At 36.0% G+C, this 19,108-nt stretch overlaps 1 protein-coding gene across 6 annotated transcripts in view; it reads left to right on the forward strand.

Moving 5' to 3' along the window:
* Positions 1-19,108, forward strand: part of LRCH1 (leucine rich repeats and calponin homology domain containing 1) — a 118,855-nt gene that overhangs the window by 74,965 nt on the left and 24,782 nt on the right. For 2 of the 6 annotated variants that reach the window (XR_006013800.1, XM_042014251.1), the window contains exons 11-17: positions 343-429; positions 3,288-3,324; positions 4,041-4,154; positions 6,216-6,263; positions 7,490-7,562; positions 13,974-14,081; positions 18,340-18,449. Coding sequence is in view for 2 of the 6 variants with exons in the window: in XM_042014251.1 (XP_041870185.1) it covers positions 343-429; positions 3,288-3,324; positions 4,041-4,154; positions 6,216-6,263; positions 7,490-7,562; positions 13,974-14,081; positions 18,340-18,449 (577 nt within the window). In the remaining 4 variants the exon portion in view is untranslated. The remainder of the gene's footprint in view (positions 1-342; positions 430-3,287; positions 3,325-4,040; positions 4,155-6,215; positions 6,264-7,489; positions 7,563-13,973; positions 14,082-18,339; positions 18,450-19,108) is intronic. The other 4 variants (XR_006013803.1, XM_042014253.1, XR_006013801.1 and 1 more) reach the window with 3 other exon arrangements.

The following is a 19,108-nucleotide window of genomic DNA, read 5'->3' on the forward strand; positions in this document are numbered from 1 at the left end:
AAACAATACATGGGATGAGTGCATTTAAGAGTCAGATATTGGTAAATAAATTTTCAGTTTTAGAAGTCATTCTGTTTAATTGAATGCTAAAAGTTTTACTTCGTCACATTTATTTATGTACGTATTAGATTGAGGGGCTTTGTTAAGGACAAAGTGTTGGAGAGTTTTTTCAGAAGAAGCTCTTTCCATAAATTCAGCACATACCAGTGTGCAGAGAGGCTGTTTTTCCCCTTATAGTTTTTGCATGCCCGTTGGAAGGTGGAGCTCACACACTGACATTCAGACTACCCGTGATAATTGCTGTTGTACCTTTTTTTTGAATGTTTTTGTTTTCTGTTATAGAATAAATTTATCAGAAGAACAAACTATTGATATAGCAATGATAGAACAACTAAGAGAAGCAGTAGATTTATTACAAGATTCCAACAGGTATGCTTACAATAGCTGATATAATAACAATATAATGTAATATATTTTAAATTTTTTTGTGAATTACATTAGAGTTCTCTTTTAACTGACAACTGGAAGCTCTCTGAAGTTACCAAGTGCTTCGTTGTCATACCAGTGTGTGCAAGGTAGTTAAGAAGGAAACTCACGTTCTCTCTCGAGTATCCAGACAAGATTCCCAGTAAATTAAGAAGGTATAAAAGAAAACTAAAATCAGAGGTGGGGACACCCCTTAACCATTCATCTCATGTACACTACTGTGATGCTCTGACGTTTTGTCTAGGATTGTCACATTTCTTTTAGGGACTATAAATTTTCCTCTTAGTCATGCTTGGTATATATTGTTGGAATGAGAAGGGCTTCCGGCCCATCTTCATGCCAATTCAATGAAGCACACAAAGAAGGTGCCTGAATTAATGGTGGAGTTTCTTTAGTTTTCTGAAATCCAAAGGAGAAAGAGGCAAAGAAAGTTATTTAGATTTCCCCTGATGACAGATGGCAAGATTTTATAATTTAGATGCTAATTTTAAGTGGCCAAAGTCACATAAAATGGCTTTGGAACTGTGGCTAGACAAAGGAATATGTATTTAAAAGAAAACAAGTGCTTGCCCTACTGGAAAAGTCTGACAATAGTGGTGTCTGTAGTTCTGTCTGTCCAGATGCTTGCTATTGCTTTTCTTAGTGTAATCACCTTCAGAAATTAAGTTCATTTCAAAACTCATTTTAATTCTTACTTCTATGAGGTTTACAGCTTCATTTCTCTGAAGATTAGAAACCTCCTTGTCACTTCAGCCTTAAGTATACTTGGTTCTCTTTCCTCCCTTGATAGCTGCTTGCTTTTGTGACTACACTGTTCTTTACTTTAAATGCCTATTTTGATCCCCTTTTTCACCTAGCAGACTTTTGTACTTTTAGGACAGAAATTGATTCCTGTTAGTATTTCTAGAGAGATGGTTAGCTGGCTTTATTTTGCATCATGTAAAGAATACTTGAATTCTTGAATCATATACTAAATACTTGGATCAAAAGTATTTTTGTTTAATAAAATGTCATAAAATTAGGAAATAGATAACTAGGAAATTTCTTTAGTTCCTTTAGCTTCCTAGTACCATTGCTTCTGCATCTCATATGAGGCTTATTGCTGTGTTGGAAGAGTGTTGTAGTTAAAAAAGGAAAATGTTTGTTTTGGAAAAAAGCAAAAATATTTTAGTCGTTAGCCTGATAAATTTTGTCATTTTGGTTTTTTGTTTCCAGACATTGCCCTAGTATTTCCTACATATTTAGGTACTTGTATTAAATTAAGAAGGTCAATAAAATACAGAAAATCTGTTTTTTGTTCACACACAGATTTAGTACACTATAGTAAATTTGAAAAATTACTTTTAGAAGTGTCTAATCATGTAATGTATTTCCATATTTCTCTACTGCTGTTTTTATAGTGTGTTGGGGCCTTTGTGGCTGCACTTTCTTCTTCTAACCTTAAAATATGAGCATTTATTTTTAATTTTCTGAGCACCATATAGGCTTTTTGATATACGCCTCCTGTATATTAGCATCCAGACTTAAGCAGCATGATACATCTGAGTGCCCAGTACTTGTCAAATGATGCTATAGACTTCCAGTCCTCTGAGCCATAGGTTCCTCATATTTTTTTTTTTTTAATTATGGGGTTTTATGGCATTTTTTTATATACTTGCTTTATATAAAGCAGTGTGAAAATTTTTTTTCACACTGAAGAGTTTCTTTTGTTTATCCAGTTCCAGAAAGGAATTTAAATGCTTCTGCTGCCGCTTAGCTTAAGATGCACAAAACTGGCATTTGCTTTTAACTTACACCTATACGTTGTAACTTTTTTTTGTGCATCCATATAACTTTGGTGGCTTAGTCAAGGTAACCTGGTTGAAATAACTAACTCTATCCAGGACTGTTCTTATCTCACACTGAAGGCCCCTTAGGAGTTAGAGAAAACACTGTAGGGGCTGAAGCAGTTGGTGATGCTGGCACACCTAATGTGCACTGCCTGGAATTCTTACAAGCTGTTGTTGCTAGTGGGTGTGATTATCAAACTTGTAAAATGCTTGTCCAGTTACTGTTGGTTTAGTGTTCTGCAGAATTTAAAATCTTCATACCCTATTGCACATAGACGGCATTTCATTTCTGGGAAGGTAGAAGATTTCAGATTCAACCTTTTTCAGTATTTTCGATGTTTGCATTTTATTTCTATATTTGCGTTCCTGTATTTCCTGCTTTCTTTCATTTTCTGTTTCACTGCTTTATTTTCAGCCACTGTAAATCAAGTGGGGATATATAGGCAGGGCTGTGGCTTCCATTTGAATACTGGGTTCTAGAGGTTAGATACAGAAATCTGCTGGCTTCTAGATAATGACATGGTTGTTGGCAGTAAACAGGTCCTGTTGTTTTGTTACAAGCCATTGCTCAGGGTGGTACTTTGCAGATGAAACCATGAATGTTGCTTTGACTGAACTGAAGCATCAAGAGGCATTTCCAAAAGCTCTTAAGGGATGACACTGAACAGGTGAAAATGATAACTATAACAGTACTTTGTGTATCCATTTGTTTGAAATTAAATACTGAACAGAATGGTTACTAAAGCTATAGCCGAGTGCAACATTTTTATTTCAAACCTTGCAGATTAAGTATGGGTATTTCAGAGAGCAGTGCTGTGAATCTGTATCCCAGGGAACCAGCAACAGTTTTAGAATTTTAGGAGTCTACAGTAAAGTTTGTTACCTTCTTTAGAAAAAAAAAAAATTGTTAGATGCATGATGTTCAAGTTGCTACACAATGAATTACATATTTGCCTTTGTCTTTATACATAGTGGTCAAATACAGATGGACATGTCTTCTCTTGGTCAGGTATGTTAATGAGTGTATTATTACAAAATATTCTGGGGGGAAAGACAGAAAATGAGCCCACAATTTCATCAATTAGTAATCTGCCAAGTAGGGAAGGCAAAAAGTAAGTAGGCTGAAGGACAAAACTAATTCTTCTTTAACATATTTATGGAATTGTTCTGGGTTTTTTGTTGGTTGGTTGGGGTTTTTTTGTCTCTGTGTGTGTATATGTAAAATTTTTCTGTGTTTATCAGCTACTTTTGCATTTTAGTTTCTGAGCCTTCTCTCCCTGTGTGCCAGTTCAGCTATGCATCATTTCTACCATTTGACCCCATTATCTCCAATTTTTGTCATAGGAAAACATATATTCATTGAGTATAACCCCAAAATATTTTGGAAAGTAAAACTTAGTGTTTTTCCAGAGTACTGTCACTATAGTTACAGAAAGTATAGTTAAAGTATGGGGTTTGAATTTTACAGTGTGATGTATGTTGCTTATTATTTGTTCTGTATCTGGTGAACTGATGTAGTTTATGAAATAGTTGTTTTAGATTTACATCATCCACCTGTTAGTGCTGGAACTGCACTTCTGTAGTATCTGCTTACTTCTGTGTCTGCTTTTTATCACAGTACTTTTAAGAAATACTTCAAGGTAACATTATGCAAAAAAAAAAAAACCAAACCAAAAAAAAGTTCTATTTCCAGCAGTACAGACGGAAGAGTTATTTATCTTACAGAGAGAAAATCCTGAAGAGGAACTGGAATTCCAGAGGACGAGAGAGTTGATTATGGAGAAAGCAAAGCCTGAAGCAAGAACTTGTGAACAGGGTGAAAAATGGTCATTGAGCCAGGTATGGAGGTGTCCAGATGCAATAAATGTGGAAACATTTGGAATGGATCATTGCATTCTGTCAGTTTGTGTGTGGGGATAATGGGTTTAGGCCCATTGTGGGGATTTGGCTTAATTTTTTTTTTTTTTTGCCTTAGCACGAGTCTCAAGGTTTGACTGTAAATGGAAAGTTGATTAAGACCTATCCCTTTGGAAAGAACTTACGTAATACATTCAATAAAAGCATTTTTATCCAATAAAAAGGGTAGTAGTTGCAGGGGTTGCATTCCCCTGGAAAAAAATGTCATCTCAAAGCAAGAAAATGAAATACCTGATTCCTCTTCCCCTCTCACCCCAAATATTCTTATAGTTATATACGCTTCTAAGTTTATATTAACAGCAGGTTTTTTTTAATTGTATTTAATGTTGCAAACAGACTGTATATAGGTTGAGATGATAGTTTTAAAGTTTCAAAAATATTTTAAGATTTGTACACTGTAATGATCCAGAAATTAGGAACTACAAAATACCCCTAAATATTTGGGGCATTTTTTATTACTTCAGAACTTGCTGTATGGGGATTTTGTGACTGCACTTTGCAAGCAGACTGTGAGAACAAAATTACAGAAGATGCTGTCTATATTGGCAGTACCTTAATATTATTTGTTGTATCCAGAAATAGGTGGTTTTTTGTTTATCTTAATGCTTTTCAAATATTCTTATATAGTCGTCATCATAAGATCAAATACTCCTGTGATAAGTTTATGACTTTGTTAATCTTAATTTTTCTTTAAAACATCAGAAAATGGAGTTGGTTAATCTCCTTTGTTATACTGTTATACATTTGGGTTACCACACTTTATCTGGAGCAGCTTTACTTCATTGTTGAGATTAACAGACAAGGCTAATTCAGTGTCAAAGTGGTCTCTGTATTTTTGTGAACTGTTTAGCAAAGATACACCACTAATTCACCTCTCCAAAAGAAGCAAAATATTCCTGAACACTTGTGGGGATCTGATCTGGACTGTCTTATGCAGGTGAAAATACTAGGCACACTCTGAAGTGGAAACACGTCCTGCAAGAGCAAGTTTTTAATCATGCTGTGTTCTGTGCAGTATAGTAAGCACTTGCGTCGCTGCTTGTGTTACTAAATTAATTCAATTCATCTTAAATTCAAAATTCTCACTAGAATAAAATAGAAGTGGTCGAGCATGCAAGTCCCCAGGTAGAACTGGCTATGATCAGATGCGTAAGATTTCTCTCTGTTTATTCTAGGCAATACAGTGGTTGAGCTAATATTATGAAAGATGTCTAAGGCTGAAGAATTTTTTTTAATCTTGAAAAGTGGCCAAGAAAGGTCATGAAGCAAAATGGGTCTGTAATCTTCCTTCCCATTTTGCTAACTTTTGGAAAGCTCTGTGACTGTTGGGACCTAGTGTTCCAGGTGCTCTCTTTTGTTTCCATTTTTTGTCAATTAAAAAAAATTTGCCCTAGGGAAATTGTTCTGGCTGAATTATAATTTACTTATGCCAGTTATCTTTCTACTGAGTTATGATTGATGCTGAATTAATGATTATATTTCATATTTATCAGTAATGATTATATTTCATATTTATCAGTGGTATACATTTTTCTGCTGTAACTATAACAGAAATGGTAACAAAAAGTATGTTGTATTGAAATTATAAATTTAATGTTTTACAGAATACTTCTCTCTTCAAATCTGTATTGAAAATCTATATTTTTAAATTGCACTTTTGTGGTAGTTTAATTAAAAAAAAAGTATGCTGCATTTTAACCAACAAACATTAAAGTCTTATAAATGCAGCTATAATCCCTTAGTATTGAAGCTAAAAAGTTAATGACAAATCTGTGTGAGTAGTTTCCACATGCTTTTTAAAGAATGTTCTTCAGCTAGCAATAAAAGTATTTATTATTAATGCAAATGAATAGCTTCAGTGAAAAAGAGCTAAGTATTAATATGTATCTGACTATAATTAGTAAAATGTCCCATTGCTGTACATCACTAATATAGTTTCTGAAATTTTTTTTTTTTTTATTTTTTAACTTTCCAAACATGCAGAATGATCTAATTCTTTGGAACACAAGCGGGCAAACCTCTCACAATGAGGTAAGATGTCATTTGTTTGTCTCTTATATATTTTATATGAATGTTTCATAGACTAAATGAAACATAACTGAATTCCACAGAACATATGACTGAGCTCCTCAGAAATGAAAATGTAGTTTGTTTGGCATGTGTTTTGATCTTGGCATCTCAGAGACTTACTCGGGTATGAAAATATACTTTCTGATCAGCTTGTTTCAGAGTTATACAGTTTAGTATAAAACGGTTAATTTTTTTACATTTTCTTCATTCTGACACATTTTTTTTAATTTTTGTTTTTTTTAATTCTTCCTTGTTCGACAAGGCTTTTTATTGATTCCAGTGCAATTTCTTCTTGCATAGTTGTGTTATGTCCTTGATTAGTTTTCAGAGAGGAATCTGATTCTATTGGTCCTGTAGCTTTTTGGTGTGAATCTCATTGTAAGATCAAAAAGGTAAAAACCATATGGAACTCCTTATGGAGATTATTTACCGTCATTTTTTTTCTTTTGTGCAGAAATAGGGCTTCTCCCTCTATACTGCATTGGGCATAAGCATCTTGCAAATTCATGAGCACCCAGCCATCATCCACCAGTCTTGGTGATGGGACTTCTATAGCTTCCAGCTCCAGTGGAATCACTTTTTAAATGGGTTTCTGGAGTTTGGTCATAGGACTCTTTCTGTGTTGCCATTGGTGGTATGATGATTATACCTTCCCTTCTCCTGTATGTTGCTGCTCCATTCTTCCTGCTGCAACTCTTAGCCTAGTTCAGGGTCAGGGGCAATCCTGCTCTGAGGTGTATGCCTAATTTCCTGTTTCCTATTTTTAACACAGAAATTCAGTGTTGCATGGAAAATACCATGCAGAATGGTAATTAATTCTGTGAAAGAAACAAACGTGTCTAAGGAAAAAACATGCCTTTGCTTTGTTTTTCTTAATGTACTCTGCCACAAAATGTATGCTTGGAACCAAGTGATGACACAAGATAAAACGGAGAAATAACTGAGCTTATTTATAACTAGGGGGAATATCGTGCTCTCTTTTGTCAGAAATGCATCTTTTCTAGCGGAGGAATAGAGTACAATAAAAAAGGGAGGTTATCATAGGTTTGGGACTATATTGTGATCAGATTGTAGTGGATTAGTTGTAGCATGCAGTATTGTTAACTTTTGCATTTTGCATAGTCAGATATGCTGAGCTATATTCTGGGTGTTAGTCTAACTTTGATTTGTGTTCTTGAATTACACAGAATAAGGATAAAAGTCCAACAATGTCTCCTACTACAAACACCACAATACCTTTTGGCCTGAAGCCACGATCAGGTAATGTGGGAAACCAATTTGTGTGTACTGGTTTGGGTTTTTTACGTCTCTGTTATTATTAGCTATCTCTATTTTTTCCCCCTTAAGAAGTAAGCAATGTAATTTTCTGTACAACAATTAGAAGAAGCTTAGAACATTTTAAGGTTTTCTAGTTTTGAACCAAGATGGAATTTCTAAGAAGTATTTATTTGTCACATTAAATATGGATCAATTTTCATCCATTACTAGTAAATCAGGTGTTTTATAAAGTTATATGTATGTATATTTACAAAAGTATGTGTTTGGATATAACTACACATTTTGCATGTATTTACATATTTATTATCTGTGCTGACATACTAACTGAAATAAGATATTTTGCTTGATTGGTATGTAGTGATACAGTTTAGATTTTGTTGAATAATGCATTATTCAACAAATAATTAGGCTATTTTGGAAAACACTTGTGTTGCTCTGGAAATTTTTCACTTCATTGAGTCTGTCAGCAGTTACGGTTGAGTAAAGATCAAGCATTATGGGAAGGTTAGATCTTTACTTCAGCCAGCAACTGAGTTCAATGAATTTGCAATGCACTCTATCTGCATAACCACCAGTCTTTTAACAAGCAGCAGTTTATTTGAAAACAAACAAACAAAACAAACAAAACCTAAAAGCAAGTAACACAAAACAACTCCCAAACTTAGAGATGTATTTGAGAATTTGGGTAACAGCTTCCTTTAAAAACAGGATTAGCTACATGATTTAATTCTGTTTTTATCTTCTGTGTGCTGTGCTAGTCAATATTAAGTCATGTCATGTCACCTCTAAAGAGTAGCTCTAGGTTTTCAGTATCTTTCAGCATCCTAAGACTGTAGTTCTGGTTTCTCTCATTCACCACAAATGCTTTTAATCAAGTGCTGGTAAACCCCTACAAGCTTGTAGTTTCCGTAACAAAATACTTGGCAATAATGGCAGCAGTTTGTGAAACTGCTTGTAAAACATCGAAAAAATGTTTATGAAATTGTACCCATAGATTTATTTGGTTTTTGTTGGGTTTTTTTTGAAGTGCTAGAAATCTTTTTTTATGAAAGAAGATAGTTCAAGTTTCTGATGTAGTTATGATATACAGTTAGACGGATCTGTTCAGGTGCGTTTCTTAGGTTGTTGGAATGTTAAACTCTGGCTCTGTCTTGTTCCTGATGATTAGAAATGTTGGTATTTCTGCATGTATTTAAAATATGGGTTAAATGATGAGCAAATGGGTCCTTTCACAATTCATTGAAAATAAAACATTGAGTAATATTGCATCGTCCAGTGGCAATATTGCAGTATCACTGTTAAGGGAAAGATGTGTGAATGCAAAAAGGCCCATGCCGTGTTGCTGCTTTCACAGGATGTGGGCTGTGTTCTGAGTCCACAGTGAAATCTGCTGCTGTAAGGCAGCCCAAGCCCCGGCGTGCCCTCGGGCAGAGGGGACGCAGCGTTGGCCTCCACAGCGTCCTCGCTGGACGGCTCAGTGGAATCACCGTGGGATGGGTGCGTGCGCTGGCTCCTCCTCAGAGGAAGCACGTCCGGCAGCCGATGATCAGGCTCGCGTTAGCCTGGAGGCAAAGAAGGCGGCGGGAAGGGCTTCTGGTGTGGATTCCAACAGGTTTATTTGCAGGAGGGTCCAGGGACCAGCGAAGCCACCAGGAGCCGCGGGCTAGCCCCCTTTATGGGGGGGTGGAGCAAGGCAGGGAAAGGGAAAACAACCAATGGGGTACAAGCAGAGGGGAGGATACAATTTTTCAGAACAAATGGGGAAAATAGGGAGGCAGGAGTCATAACAGGGAACCAATTAATAACTAAAAAAGGGAGAACTTTCTGGAACAGGAGGAGGTAATTTAGGATTGGGAGCCACCCAGGGGGAGGTAACCTAGATCTCAGTGATCTCTTCTGGTGACTGGCATTTGATGGTTTCAGCCCAAGAGCAGGCTGACCCACCCCAGCACTGCTGGGCGCTGGAAGCTGCTTTGTGGAAGAATATGCAAAACCGTGACTTCTTGTTCAAGTGTTAGTTTAACGTGCACTTCTGAATCTTGGCATATCTGTGCCCAGATCTCCTATACTTAATGACTAGAATAGGTCAGGGCAAAATAGCCTAGTGACTCTTTTTTTGAGATAATTTCTAGAAAGTCTGGGTTGCAATGTCTGCTGTCCTTTGCAAGAAAACCTCCAAGTCACATGATTCAAGACCAGTTGTGCACAAGTCCTATAGTTCTTCCCCTGACTATATTGCAGCTGTGTATAGCCACAGTCAGTTGGTTAGAACCTGTTTTCTGCACTGTACTAATTGAAATTCATATATTTGAATAGATTTGAGTATGCTAATGCTGTAGTGTCTTTTGGTCATCATGTGGTTGCATAAACTTGATAATAATGAATTTATTTTCTTTGCCATATGAGATGCTACAGTCACTAAGATCCATTACTGCACCATTTCTCACCTGATCACATCTGGTTTCAGTCATCTTACCTTAAATTTATACCATGGTAAGATAGGGGAACTTAGCAATAGTAAAACATTACATCCACTTTCAGGTAAAAATATAGTATATTAGCTATGTAGCACCATGAAGCAAGAAGGAAACCTTGCAAAGGCATAGTAAAGCAGCATATTATTTCATCTTCTGCTGTTTTGCTAACACATAAGAAATATTTACATACAGAAGTAGTACATGACTGACAATACTGGCCTGTTTGTGCAGCCTGCATGTTTTTCCTTTTCAAGCTGGTTTGCTTGGAAGGTCTGTAGTTTCTTCCTTGTGTTTCCTTTAAAACTTCATGCAAGTTTTGTATGTTTGAACCATTCTATCACTGGCTGGAATTTGTACTTGTTAATTATATGCTGCCTTAGTGTCATAGACCTGAGCTAGTGCAGAGGTACAGCATTTCTGTGATCCAGGAAACTTTTTAGCTTAGTTTGTAGTTTATTTTAATAGGTTTTTTCATTTCAGTTCTTAATGGCCTTAGGGGAAATGTTAAAACTTACTGAAAATGTAAGCTTTAATGAAGTTAAATAGTCTTAATGAGTTTTAACTATTTAACTTTGTTAGAGCTTACATTTGACTTAGTTGCTTCTATAAATCTCATAAATCCAAGTGCAACATTAAAAGAACATTGAAGTGTTCTAACTAAAATGCATCCATATAATGCTCTATGGAAAAAATAGTGGCAAATTTTCAATGAAAATATATGCAACCATATTTTTTTCTGAAATTTGAGAGTTTGTTTTCACTGTGTTTATTTTCATCTATTTAAAATGAATGTTGCTTTCTATTTGACTTTCCCTCCTCCGCATCGCTTCATAATGGTTTATGTCTCTTGGAAAGGTGAAAGTAAACTGTTCTAGGCTTCTGGTAAAGATTCCAGTTTTTTGAAGTACACACACAAATGTAAGTGCTTCCAGAGGATAAACCACAGTGTTTTAAACTTGTGTGTTAGTACATATTGGTATGTATTCAGGACTGAAGGACCTTTTGTACTTTCATTTTTAAGCTAGGCAAAATATTGGGAAAATTCATATCTGACAGCTGACAGAAAGAATCCAAAGTACCCAAAGAAAATGTTTTGAAAGGTAATGAATGTGTTTAGATTTCTTGAAAGATTTTTTCAAAGGGTCAGAAGTTTACGTTGAAGGTAAAAAGGTAGAGGATTTTTAAATTTTTAAGATTATTTCCTTCTGTATTTTAAATATTTTGAGAGACTAGGGACTTCTCAAATTCACATTAATTTTGAAAACCTTAAAAAATACCATTGAAAAGAAACCATTTTCTTAAAGCCTTACTTTTTCTCTTGGGAAGTACATTAGCTCTCTGAAAAGGAATCACTCAAAATAGCTAATAAATTTAAATTCTCCCTCCTTCATCCATGAATTGATTAAAATGTTAAGAGTGGTGCTATTTGTTGAAATCGAGAGCTGGCAAAGGTCTTGTTATGCTGTCCTTAATGTGCCAGACCTTCAAGTCTGAGTAGCTTCTAATACATCTTGCAATCAAGAGTAGTTTTTGCTTTTGTTCTGTGCCATTTCTAGGTCACTGTGTTTCTTAGTTTCTGCTGAACGAAGTGACAGCAACACAGACAAAAAAATTTATACTGTCAGAGGCTGAAACAAGCACTGACAAAACTCAAAGTGACAAAGCACTTTGAATTCTGAAGTGAGGAGTTGTTCCCTTGCAACTGTTTACGTAGCATAACATTACTTGTGAATATAGTGCCCTCAGTTTGGGTGACTTGTAGAGAACTTGAAGCACAATGTTAGCATCTATAGTAGACATGCTTGTATTTCAAGTTAGTTGGAACATATCATTGAAACTTGACAGTATTTTTCTCTCATTTGAGTGCTCGTTACTGTTTTTCTAATCTTTGGATATTTATTCCTTCCGTTTGTTTTCTTTCCTAACAGCATTATCTGTGTACTTTGGAAAATAATTGAGAATACCAATTGCTACCAGAGTCAGACTGTTTATCTTTTGCCATAAATCTGTGTTCTGTTACCCAGTGTTGACTCTACTCAGAGTTTAAGTTGTGCCGACTCCCAGGTTTAGCTGATCTGGTGTCCCAATAGCCAGAAGCAGTGACCCGGCCCTGGGAAAAGTCTGAAGAGAGAGAGCTGTGGAACTCTGAAAAGAAGTTTAAAGTGAAGCTTTATGTGACGCTGTCTGAATTACTATCATGTTAATACAGATTCCAAAATTGTGGGAAGGAGAAATCCTACATGATTAAGTTCGTTCTGAATATTAGTTTGGAATGGTAGAAAAGAGGGATTTTCTGTGCTTGCTGAAACTTTACTTTGGACTTTCTTCTAATAGTAAGTGGTTTTAGTTGCTTTTATATCTACACAGAAATCTTGATTTGTGTTTATGGTTTAGCATTTAGAGCAGAGGTAGTTTGTAATCTCTAGTCTGAGGAACATGGCTGTTGCTTGTGTGCAGGATTCAATAGATAAACGTGGAGATACATGTAGAAGAACAAGAAATGAGTGAATTATTAATTTTTTTTGCAGAAGTGGTAGGGAACATTGTGATCAGATACAGGAAGCGTTCATTGAGGAGCAGCATTATTGTGAAAGGCAGAAAAGAGATTTAAATCTGTCATAAAGTAGGAAACCAGTGTGAAGCTTTGAAGGGATGAAGAGATTCAGGGAGAAGGTATTTTAAGGGTGTTAGTATCCAGTTCTGACACACTGTGGATAGGAGGTTTGAGGAAAGCTTGGGCAGAAATCTTTGCCACAATCAAGACAAGAGACAGAAGTGCAGAGTAGATGTGGTGGGGAAGGAATAAAAATTTCCGCTGAAGGATCTGAGGAACAGTAAGGGGTGGTGTTGTGACTAGTTAAAGGAGAGACGGCAGGATAGGTAGGGAGAACGGGGTCTGTATTGCTGTCCAAGTTTAGCTCCATAATGAGTTCATGGGTGGTCACGAACTGTAGGCATGACGTGCTTTTACAGTTATCTGATGAATAGTCTACAGCAGACTGTTGCAGCTTCTGTGGAATTGTACGGTTTTGTGTGCTTCAGGGAGCCCAATCGAATCATTAATGAAGTTGTGTTTGTTAGAAGACTGTCTATGGTGCAGATTTGCCAAAGCTCGTTGTACAAACTCGGGATCACCCTCTGAGGGTATTCTATGTCTGTTCTTGTCCCTGAGAGGCCTGTAAAAGTTGTGGAGGACCAGTACTTACATAGCATGGTGGACCCATTGTAGATTTGAATTTATTGCTGGGGGAGTTAGCAAGAAAAAAAGTAGTGCTTCATTTATGATTAAGTGAATTAACATGAAAGGAAAACATCTGTGGTACATGTACTTACTGAACATCCTTCAACAAAATGAGAATCCAAGTGATAACGTAGCTGCTACTTCCAAAATCAGCTGGGAAATTGTAGTGTCATAATATTTTCACATGAATGTGTTAATTTTCTTTGTCTTTGTGAGACATGTTCCTATTACATAGTTACACAAATTTTTCAAAATTTTTATTCTGTGAAAGTTTCCTTATTGAAACTTCACAGCTGGTATATTTACCTTCTGATTCAGAGTCAAGGTTTTTATCAGGCTTTAATATAAAATCTATGGGTACTTTTTCTTAAAACTTGGTTGTAACAAGTTGTGTGAAGTGCTATGGTTACAATGATCTTGCTAAGCCTAACAGACTTAACTGCACATATAATGTATGATTTGCAAGTACTAACATTTAACTTTTCGTTCTTTTTATTCTGCACCATCTTTCATTCTTTTCTCAAAATTTATGCATTTTGTATTAATCACCTCTTAATTACATCTTTGCCATTACCATACAATCCTAATGCCATATATGATATGCTGCTGCCCACTTTTATTCCCACTCCGGTCCTTATTACCACCATGGTTGGACTGGTTATCACTCCCCTCCAGCAGACCCATCCCTCAGTTTTCCTCCTATCTCCTTCAACACACTTACACAGGCACAAACATGGGACAACTTTAGCTACAGTATCCCATCTGAAGGAGACAGTGACAATGGTAGGTGTTCCATATATAATTTACTTAATTTTATGTTTTCAGAAACATGAGTATGTGGTGAATGCCCCATGTGGCTAAGGACAAAAGACAGTACTCTCCAGGGGATGTTTATAAGACTAAATACCTCAGAGGATGCACTTTAATTGGCACTGGAATATGTAGTGTCAAAAATCAATGAGTGAAGCATCACTCTTTTCAACTCTGGCAAAACAACTTTTCCCATGATATTAATTCCAAGAACTATTTTCAGTGTAGGTTTATTTACTTGCTTTATTTTAAAGAGTTTATAAAAGTTGTACTCAAATAACAATTAATTTTGCTGCTCTCTCTTCTGCACTTTTTTATTTATTATTTTTTGAAAGATAAGTGACTATTAAAATATCCTGCTTCCGTCTGCATTTATTGGTGCAGGTGTGCATAACTGGCTTAATAGAAGAATCCATAAAGAAACAAAGCTGAAACGATCAGCTAAGCAAAAATAGTGATTTCTGTCCAATAGAAACTGTTAGTAAGATGCTAATAGTGAAGGTCAGGTCCATTAGTGGACTATCAGATATTAGACTGCTGCTTTTGTTTTGTTTTTTCTCCAGGGTTTTATTGTCATAATATGCTGAGACATAGCACTTGTATGCAAAGTGGGCCATGTTTTTCCAATTGCCTGAAAGTAGAAGGGTGTTTAGGTATTAAAAGGTATTGAAACTGTCAAAAGTATCAGATTGAAACCAAGACTACAAATACTGAGTGATAAATGCAAACATTTAGCTTAAGGAAACATTCTGTCTTACCATTCAGATGCCACTCTGGCAGTCACACTTGTACCACCCAAGACTTAGGACTGAAGCCCCTTCACAGGGGTATTTCATTCTTAGTTCAGTTCTTTAGTTGGCAATATTTGCTATTTGCCTCAGTGTTCTTGATTATAAGACCATAAGAGGCAGCATATGTAAGGAATCAGCTCCATAACGGAAATGAGTGTGGAATATAAGAATTCTGATACTGGTAAGTTGTGAAAACTGAATTTAGTTCATGATGGTGTGAAGCTAAGTTAACATTTCACTGATGAATGTACTAAGAGAGCAACCTAGAGGTGCTTCAATCAGTGCAGAATTTCATCTGTTCTAACCTATATTTGTTATGGTTTTAATCTTCTAAATGAAAAGAGTGGCACAGACTAGCTTGTGCATTTGGAACAGATAGATGCCTCCTGTCACTCAAATCTTAAGCCGAATGCAAATGTTAGCATTTATTATCTTGGGGTGTTTCAGCAGAAACTGGTTTTGCTGCATATTTTTTTAATTGTGGCTATTGCATTTCTGTAACTTAAATTTACACTGAATAAGTCAATCAAAGAGAAATCTAACTATAAACTTTTGGCCCGACTTCATCTCTGCCTGTCATAGTCCAACCTTCTTTTTGTCTGTTATCTTTACAGTCAGGTTAAATCATTTATTATTTTGCCTGAAGGATAATGTTGTCACACTAAGTACTCAGTACACTGAATTCCCTGGTGTGCACTTAACAGTGCACAAATGTGCATTGGAATTCAGTGCAGAAATGAGAATTTTCACAAGGAAGTTTGTCCTTGACAGTAGTATGTTGAGTACATACTATGTTATTAACTATTACTCATCTAACTTTTTGACACTTGTGCAAAATACTTTTTAAAAAAATTATTGGAACCAGCATTACATAATAACCTGGCTTGACCATGGATTCAAAAAGCAGAAACTGACTCTTTGAAAGAGTAAAAAATAGACATTCAGGTGTGTGTGAGGTATGGGCTCCCCTTGCTGGAGATTGTGTGTAATGCTGAGAAGCAAGCAACACTTAGTACTGCCAAAAGTTCCTGTACTGGGAACACTTTTTAAAAAAATTCAGTGCATAACAAGAACTTTTACAGTTAATGCTTTAGAGTGTTTTTAGATTCTGTTTTTTAATCAGTTAAATTTGTATTATTGAAAAGCTTCTAATTGTAGTTTCTCACTGCCTTTTTCTTGTGGTGGAATTGACAAAGTAATGCTGATACCTTTCAGTAAGGGACATTTGTAATCTGAAATTGGAAGGACGTAGATTTTGGAACTTTGACTTCACAAAGGCCTAAAAAAGGATAGATGTGGCCAAACTGAATGAAGACCATAATAATATTATAATTCTATGAAAATTGAACATAATTTTGTACTACTGATAATCATTTGAAATATTGCTACTGCTAATAAAACTACAGTGACTTTTAATACCGTTTAAACATGGTTTTACCATTCAAGAAGGATTTTTATCTAGGTACGCCTTTCATCTATGAAAGGCACCAAAGCTCAATTATTAGACTTGTACAGTGAACTATAAAATCCTAGAAATTGCAACTACTGTTTTTAATTAATGTGATAGGAGATTTTTATTTCACCTCTTAAAAATTTAGAAGCAGTCTCCAGTAAATTATTACAGAATTGCTAATGCAGAAATTTTAATACAGTACATTTCTGGAGTTAATAGAAGTCCTTGATAAGGGTTTCTGCTCTTGAAAAACTTGGGATTTGATTTTTTTGTTGTTGTAGCCATCCTAAATGATACAATTTGTTAAATAACATTTTAGGTAATTTTCACCATATATGAGTGTTATAACAGCCTTTGTGTATTTGGGCATGTGCAGTCATAGTCATGTGTCACCTTTCCTACAACATGTTAGGAAGCATGGATATGTTCATACACTCTACTTTGGATATAGAATTCAATTCCAAATGTCCAGTTTGCCATCTACAAAGCCAAAGATTAAATGTCACTACAACTGTGGGCCTTTTGCATCTGAAGGCATGGCTCTGCTACTCTCATGCATTGTGTATCAGGTCAGCATAAAGAATGTTTTTGTTTATAATGTGTGCACCTGTGTATAGATCCTTCTGAATGGTGGCACTGATGAAGATGTGTAGTCCACCTGGAGAAGGGAACTGAGATGCAGTCACTTTCTATAGTTCTCAGTCCTGTATATTCTCTACCTTAGTCCTGCACATTCTCTACAGGATGCTCTCCCACTCTGCCACTGGGATTTCTGATGACATTACGAAGAACAGAGTTTACTAATACAAAACTGTAATAGTAGGTGTTTTATTTAAAAGTAGTTCTGTTTAACAAATAGCATTAATATGGCATTCCAGAAATTACTAATTTAACAGCAATGTAGCAAGTTTCAGTTGCCTGGGAAAAGTTAAATTAGGACTGTGTGAGTTAAGTAGTGAAAGGAATCAAGTTTGGTAACTGGCCATGGTTTATTCTATCTTGATGCCTCAAATGAGTAGCCTAAAGATACACAAGGAGTTTGCTGCCTTAAGCTCCTTTTTATAGTACTTAGGGGAAAGAACTCTGCCTTTTGGCTGAAGTGCCATAGGTGCTGTCTGTCTGTCCCTTTGACTAGAGAGCTATCTTAGATCAGTCATCTCATTAGTTAAGCAGCCTGCATACAGGTGAACCCGCACACAGCTGGGTGAGATTCCTCATGACTGCACTTGTCTGAGATGGCAAACAAAGTCACAAACAGGGAGAGTTGCTTTTTGACTGTACATCATCTTGTTCTTCCAAACCATTCAAAACGGTCACTGACCACAAGAATGGAAGGGTAGAGGCGCATATTTGCGGAAATGTCATGTCATGATTTCAAGGAACTGTATGTGGGCAAAGTGATAGAGTCAGCAGGACTGGTGGGAAGCAGAACTGCCAAGAGTTTGTGCAATGCTACGTTTGCAATACAACTTCTTAGTGTAGGCAGTTACTGAATGGCTGAGTCTTCCTACATGTCTACAAGACTTTGTTTGGTGGGTGGGGTTTTTTTAGCATAACCTTATCTAGCAAGCAATTTGTTCTGTGTAGGAAGCTTGTCACAACTTGTTGCACAATTCAGCATCTTGTTAGGAGTTCTACTTAAAAGAATAAGAGGTGTTTCCTGCCATGTTAAATACAGTGTTGTACAGATCAGACTCTCTAAGGGACGCTGCTGGTGCTTAATCATCTAACAGAATTTTCCCACTGAGATTAGAATTTGGATGACAAATTATCCACACCATTGATGCCTCAGGATGCTGTACAGAGCAATATCCAGAAAACAGCCATTCATAATTGTAATCCAAGATCAGATTTTTCTGTCCTCCTGAGAACAAAAAAAAAAAATTGTTTTTGCTGGAAGCAGTGCCTAAGGATTTTGCTTAATTTAGAAATAAATAAATCTAAGTGTTTGTTCTTAAACTACAATTTCTCTTTTTAAAAATCCTAGTGTTCTTAAGACCACAAAGAAATTTGGAATCAATAGATCCGCAGTTCACAATTCGAAGGAAAATGGAGCAGATGAGAGAAGAGAGAGAACTTGTGGAACAGCTACGTGAGGTATGTGAGTGTTGGTAGAATTAATTTATTCTGGTGGAATGTCTTTTTTAGTTTTTCTTTGGGAAAGTTGCCTAAGGAGGACAATATGAGAAAGGTTAAATGAGGCAATGTTACTCCTACAGATCACATCAATGAGACTATTGCTGAAGTTCTTTATCACAATCAGATGTCTGTACTTCAGGAAAGATTTTGTAAAAATGGGAAATAATAATGGGAGTTACCTGAACGACATACAGTTAATCAGCATGCCTTGCACTGGTGGAATTAATGATTTATTTAATTTAATCAGAAAGGATGAAGTGAGCACTTGAGAGAGAGACGTCTAGGAACTATTTCCAAACAGCTGGAGAAATCTGCAGTTTTGCATGTAAAAGGCATAGTGAAATTTATTAGTTAAAGCTGAAAGTAGATAATTAATGCTTGAAAAAGTTTTCTTAGAAATTAATTCAATATTTCATCACTGGACAATATGAATACAGAAGGTGGTTTCCTGATACATTGTCTTGAATGTAGAAGCTAGAGCCTGATGAAGGAATTGGTGCATAGGATTTGTGTTACACAACTAATACCTTGGTAGCACTGTTTGTGTGACACTTGGCTCTGCTTAAAAAAAAGATGACAACCTTTGCTGCGAGGAATGTCACAAGCCTGAACCTATC

Source organism: Corvus kubaryi, unplaced genomic scaffold (assembly GCF_017639235.1).
Source record: "Corvus kubaryi isolate FWS band 111438036 unplaced genomic scaffold, C.kubaryi_AGA036_p1.0 split1-65, whole genome shotgun sequence".
NCBI classification, from domain to species: Eukaryota; Metazoa; Chordata; class Aves; order Passeriformes; family Corvidae; genus Corvus; species Corvus kubaryi.